The following is a 6713-nucleotide window of genomic DNA, read 5'->3' on the forward strand; positions in this document are numbered from 1 at the left end:
TTAAAATAATCTTAAGAATATACCTAAAGGAAGAGGATATTTAAAGAAAAGGTTATATTAATAACTATTAAAAGGATAAAAGACTTTTATAAAATAATATTAATTATATAATAAAATAATAAAAAAAAAAGAATAAATAGAAGTCTTAAATTATATCCTACTTATTATAAGGGAATATTATAAATACTAAATATACTTACTTTAAATTCTATAGCTTATAAGGGAAAAGAATAAGATAAGATATATAAGTATTAGGTTTAAAAAGATACTTTAATATTAAGCTAAAGATTATAGCTATTATCTATTAAGGTTAATCCTAATAAAAGGATCTTACTATTAATTTAAACTATAATTATATTATATATATTTATTAGATTATTATATTTAATATAAGAATCCTATCTAAAGAAAGAGAGAAGTTAGTTATAAGTTTAAAAAGACTATAAATAAGAAAAGAATATATACTTATAAAAACTTCTTAATTATAGTTAAATTATAAGTAATATTATCCTAATTTTTAACTATATTAAAAGTTAAGGTTAAATTAAAGCTAAGTTAAGCTAAATCTTAATATACTTCTTAATAAAGAATATATTTATTATTATTATTTCTTACTTTATATTAAGACTAACTAAGGTCTAAAAAATAGATAAACTAAGTATAATTAGTTAATATATTATAAGGATTCTATTAAAAAAAGAAAATATTAACTATAAAATAGATTTAAATATTAAACTATTAATATATAGGTTAATAACTAATATATATTTTATAATAGTATATATATTAAGATATTTCTATTAAAGACTAAAAGTATCTTATAAAAAAGTATTATATAAGAAGAAATTCTAATTTAAGCTTATATTAATAAGCTATAAAGAAGTAAAGAATATAATATATATAGAAAGTATTAATTATATAAGTATAGTAAGTAATATTAATTATCTTATTAAGGGAATTAAAGGTATTACTCTTTTTATCTATATTATCTATTTATTCTTTTTTAAAAGATTAGTTATAAATATTAATATAATTATTATTATTATTATTATTATCTTTAGTAATATCTTATTTAGTATTTATATTTAAATCTTTAATTTTAATAATAAGAGTAATAAAAATAATAGGATATAGTAGCTATAAGTACTAAATAAAGTTATAATTATTAAAGAAGATTTAATATAGTTTAATAACTATAAGATCTTCTTTACTAAAAAGAATAATAAGATAAATTAATAAAGGCTTAAGTATTAAGGCTTATAAAAAGATATTTAGGCTAAAATAATTAATAGTTTAACTATAAGTTAAGATAAAGCCTTAAATACCTTAATAATAATAGCCTCTTTAAATATTAGAATATAAAATATAGCCTATTCTAAGGGTATATATAAAGAAGGTAAAGGATTTAGTAATATTATTTTACTCTTTAATATATATAGCCTTATTTTAAAGCTAAAGTACCTTTTTATCTTATTTAAGTTAATAAGCTACTATTTAAACTATACTTATTCTAAAGGTTAAGCTTAAGGTTAATAGTATAGACTAAAAGTTAAGATATTTTTATATAAAATATACTTATAGTATATTAGTAAAGTTATTAGGCTAAAAAAATAAGGTATTAATAAGATTTATAAAGCTAAACTAAATAAAGATTAAACTATAATCTAAGTATAAAACTAGGGATATAGGCTTTATTAATTAGTATTTAACTAGTTAAAATAGTTTATAAGATCTTTAAATTAAAGTAATATAAAATTAAATAATAAAGAAAATACCTATATTAAAAAAGTAATTATAGTATTAATATAACCTAGAGGTAAAGGGAATATAGATTAATATACTATTTAGCTAGATAAAGTAGTTAATATAATTATAGTTTTAATATAAAGGCTTTATAAGGTTTAATAAAGGCTTATTAAGAAATTAAGAAGAATAAGTAAGTATTATTACTATTTAATAATAATAACTAAAGAAGTAGCTTAATTTAAGAATACCTTATTATAAGTCTACTTATTATAAAGAGTTAATATAATAATCTAAAGAATATAAGGCTAAAAAAAGGTATAAATAAAAAGTTATAAAAAGATAATATAAAAGAACTTATTTTAAAGATAAATTAAAGAACTTTTATATTATTCTATTAATTATTTATTAGTTAATAGTTATTAGCTAATAACTATAATACTTATATAAATTAATTATATTATATTTATAAAATAACTTATTATTTAGGGTATATATCCTATTTATAATAGTAAAGAATAATATAGGGGTTAAAATATAGTACTTAAAGAAGTACCTTTTAAAAGGGGAGGTAATTATAATACCTTAATATATATAATTTAAATTAAATCTAATTTAATATTTATAATTATAAAGAACCTTAGTAATTAAAGGACTATATACTATTAGTAAAGTTAATACTACTAGTATTAAATATATAATAGTTAAGGATCTATAGTAAGTATAAATTATATAAAATAACTAATTAGCTATAAGGTAAAAGGATACTTAGAGTTAGCCTAAGGAAGAATTAGTTATAAGATTAGTAAAATCTATATATAAGTTAAGTTTAAATTAAAACCTTAAGTAGACCTATAGGAATAAGACTAACTTATATAAGTTTTAATTAGTATTTAAATAGTATTTAAACTTTAATTAAAAGAATAGGTTATCCTCCTTTTAGTTATTATAAAATAAAGGGGATATTTCCTAGAAGGAAAAAGGGGATAAGCTTTAATCTTAATAAGTAATATAACCTACCTTTTTCTTTCCCTACTTTTCTACCTAATCTAACCTAACCTTTATATAAAACTAATAAAAAAGAAATAAAAACTTATAAAAAATATATAAAGTTTAAAATTAGTTTTTAAAATATATAGTTAATATTAATATATTTAGAATAATAATAAAAATATAATATAAAAGTTATAAAAAGATTAAAAAAAATAACTTATAAAAATTAATAAAAATTAAAAAAAGAAAAAAAAGACTTTATTAAATAAAGGTTATAATAATAATAATAAAATAATAATTACTATAAAGAAAATAAAAAATTATTTTTTAATTATAAAGTTATTTTATATTTAAGTATAGTTTATTAAATAGTTATATAAATTAAATAAAAATACTATAAACCTATATAAACTCCTATTTAATATTCTATTTAAGATTAATATTAATTACTTTTATAAAGATTATACTTTTAATAAAAAATAAAAACTATATTTTAAAAAAATAAAAAAGCTTTTACTATTATAAAGAAAAAATAAAAAAAAGAAATAACTTATTATAATCTATATATAGTTATATATAAATAAGTAGCTATAAAAGAGTAATAGTATAGTAAAAAGCTACTAAGGGAGGACTTTCCTTCTTTAGTAATTAATAAAGTTATATTAGGAACTATTAGCTATTATGCTATAATATCTCTACTATCTCTCTACTCTCCTTCTTCTAGCTTGCTGCTAATATCCTGACAGTTTTGAACCCTGTGGCGGCCGGAGGAGAGTGTCCGGCTGCCCAGCTGCGTTCACCACTCTCTGATCTGCATTCAAATGGACAAGCTTCGCTACAACGTGTGACTTTAATATTAACACATGTATTCGTCAGTAGCTCTTGGTACGGAAACTCATATGCGCCCATTGTCAGTCTGTTAAGCAATATTCTCAAGCTGTGGGTGCAAATCATTGTCGTGGTCAACTCCGTGACCACCTTGGATCAGAGACTCAGCCGTCCGATTAAAGGCCTGCAGAACCTTGGCCGTGTCCGTATGCGCGTGGGACAGCATCTCTCCCAGTATTCGGAGATTCTCGCAGGAAACTCTAGTATTCTTTCTAGAAATTTGAAAGCGAAGAAATAGATCAGCATTAGCTGAATTCATGTGTTTAGCAACTTACACAATGGCAACGAGCTGCTGCGTGCATAAGAACAGGATGCCCTGCCCTGCCGCCTGTGAAAGAGTCCACCACCTCTTCCCGTAGCGCTTGCGATCGTGAAACTTGGCCCGGAGCTCCTTTCTGCGACGCAGGCTGGCCGTTTCCCAGTCATGGCCGTGGACCTGGGCGAGGATCTTGTCGACCAGGACCGAGACGTAGCCTCTACCGCGGCTCGTCTGCCCCGTCCGCTGGTAGGCCGCCGCCGCCTCTTGCACGTTTCTGTCGTACCACTCGTGCAGGACAATAATGGCCATCCTGTTCCTGATGGCGTCGTCTTCGATGCGCATCTCCAGCCGGCAGATGCAACTGTACACGAAGCGCAGGCCCTCGCAGCTCGGGTCGGCGCCCTTCGGGTTGGGGAACTCGGTCTGGTACCAGAGGCCGTTCTTGAGCCAGCGCTCTGCGTTGTTCTGAAGGTAGCTGGCGCAGTCGCTCCGGATATACCGTTCAACCTCGGCCGGGTGCAGCAAGCTCCGGGGCGAGGCACTCAGACCAATGAACGGGGCGCTCCGGGTCGCCCGGCTCGCATGGGATGAGGGCGGAGGGGTGCTTGAGCCATGGACAGACATTGTCGGGTTAGTTGTAAGTGAAAGTACGCTTGGATCAATGCTATCATCGCCTAGGTTGATTCCCAGTCCAGTGGCAGCGCTGCCGTTTAGCTACAGTACTAGATGTCAACAACGCGTCTAAACTTGTCATCATCGTTGAGGCGTGTAGCGATAACCCACCGAGAAGCCGTACATGTCCGCATCATCACCACTAAGTAGACTTGAAATGTCGCTATCAGTAAGCCTGTAGTCCTCGGTTGTCGGGCTTAGAAGCGAAGTCGGCGTGAGAAGCCACTCAGACCACCCATTGTCAGTCTGGGCAGCCGCTGCATTTCCACCTGTAGCCTTGTCCAAGAAGCCGTCCAAGCACGCTCTTGGGGGGTTTGGTAGGGGAGAGACCAGTCGCGCCGAAGCGAGGTTTCTATCAAGCGTTAGCAACGGCTACCAGGGCTTGCGAAACACGTTACCTGTTTGGCAGATCATCTTCCAAGACGAGCTTCAGTTTGGATGCCGCCGTGTTGTATGTCTCGACCCTGTACGGGCGCAAGCGATCAGCCAAAGACTCAATCTCACGCAAGTCGCCCACCTCCACCATGTCTAGTATAGCCTGGCAAAACTGCCTCATACTTGTAGATGAAGCCTCTCTCGGGACGGAGCAGCCGTGTACTTGAAAGTCGCCGCATATTATTCTCGCAACATTCCCTCTTCGCTTTACTCTTATATACGGCTGGCTGGTTGTCCTTACCATCGACTGAAAATCCTCTGTGGTGTGCCTGTCTGCTCCCTGGTTCCAAAACATCTGCGCCACTCTATCGCCGCCTAGAGACATAATCTGCTTCGACATTTCTGCATTTTGACGTGTCGCCGGTCGGCATCTGGGCCTTTTGTCCGAGCTGGTGAGCGGAGAACATGCAGGACCTGACGTGGGGCTGCATCCTATACAGTGTGTGACTGCACGGAAATACATCGCGACGCATGTTTTGCGAGGCATGTCTCGGGCTCAACGCAGCTGTCTTCTTCACCGTCGGACATGCCAGGCATGAATCAAAAGGCTTGAGCTGGATTAGCGACGCCCCCAAAAAATTAGCAGTTGTGCCGCTCCCGCGACAGCCAAGGCATCATGCAGCACGGAGTTCAGCTCATGTGCATCGCAGCTCTGATCCAGTTCAGTGGGAATCTAAGTATACTATACTCGTCTGCAGATGACAGGAAACTAACCGTATCGAGAATGGTGGCAAGATGACAAGAATCTAGCTTCTCTGGGATTAGGAGCCCGATTTCGAACACTCTCACCCTCCCATGACAGAGCTACCACATAGACGTTAAATAATAACATAACATAACATAACACCACCCTCCCATGAGGCGACTCTCTGCTCAGTGCCTAGTCTCTAGGGCTCAGGTGAAAACAAACAAACAGAGTTACTTGAGAATATGGTCCGAATCTCTTGCTTTTAACTAATCTGTAATTTTATTTTCATCACCTCCTGCAAAATTCTCTGTGAAGAATTGTCGAAGTAATAGTTTAAAATTCCGAGTCCTTTCTTTGAATATTATGGTGGCTAAGTAGTAAGAAAGACGATCCTCATCACCAGCGTCGCCGCCGAGTTCATTGCTGGCGAGCTCGCTGTGAGGCTTAGTGGATTTCTGCCGGCCCTGCTCAGTGTTGGTACTCATCAAATTGGGTGGGAAGGTCAAGGTCCCGCTCGTCCTCCCAAGCGAGGAACGAATTCTTTACTGGCGGCTGGTCCACCAGCGCATGAGCTTGCACTATAATAAGCCGGCTTGGTGACGGGCCCGTAGCGAGTCTTCCCGAGGGCTTCTACGGCAGCCTTGCTACTTTCAACCCTTTCAACCCACTCCAGATGGTCCGCCCACGCAACTTCGAAGTAGTGCCATTTTCGATGAGGGCTGAGGACAATTGCTGCAACATACGCAGAAGAATACGGCAGCCTATAGGTGAGTTGTCGCCAAAACCCATTTTGCATTGTTGTATCGGGGTTTACGCACTAGGCATACACCGAGAGCGTGTGTAATTTTTTTCAGTATATCAATATTTCTGTTTAAGTGCTTAGAGCCAGCCAGGCAGCCAGCTAGCCAGCCAGCCAGCTAGCTATCTGTAAGGAAGCCAGCCAGCAAGGAAGCCAGCCAGCAAGGAAGCCAGCCAGCCAGCCAGCCAGCAAGCTAGCAAGTAAGTAAGCCTGCTAGCCAGCCAGCGAGGAAGCCA

General features: G+C 33.9%; 2 protein-coding genes across 2 annotated transcripts in view; both read right to left on the reverse strand.

The window, feature by feature from the left end:
• Positions 1-3655: 3655 nt before the first annotated feature.
• On the reverse strand, positions 3656-5081 carry CCM_09331 (uncharacterized protein; the record flags this gene model as incomplete). The annotated part of the gene is made up of 3 exons (XM_006674465.1): positions 3656-3836; positions 3900-4460; positions 4954-5081. 3 exons carry the CDS (start codon positions 5079-5081, stop codon positions 3656-3658), a joined length of 870 nt encoding a protein of 289 aa, XP_006674528.1.
• Positions 5082-6180: 1099 nt separating this feature from the next.
• The window catches only part of CCM_09332 (uncharacterized protein), a gene marked incomplete at both ends in the record, with an annotated part of 1768 nt that continues 1235 nt past the window's right edge, over positions 6181-6713 (reverse strand). The window contains one exon of the mRNA XM_006674466.1: positions 6181-6439. Within this exon, the coding sequence (XP_006674529.1) occupies positions 6181-6439 (259 nt within the window). The remainder of the gene's footprint in view (positions 6440-6713) is intronic.

Source organism: Cordyceps militaris (genome assembly GCF_000225605.1).
Source record: "Cordyceps militaris CM01 unplaced genomic scaffold CCM_S00008, whole genome shotgun sequence".
NCBI lineage: Eukaryota > Fungi > Ascomycota > Sordariomycetes > Hypocreales > Cordycipitaceae > Cordyceps > Cordyceps militaris.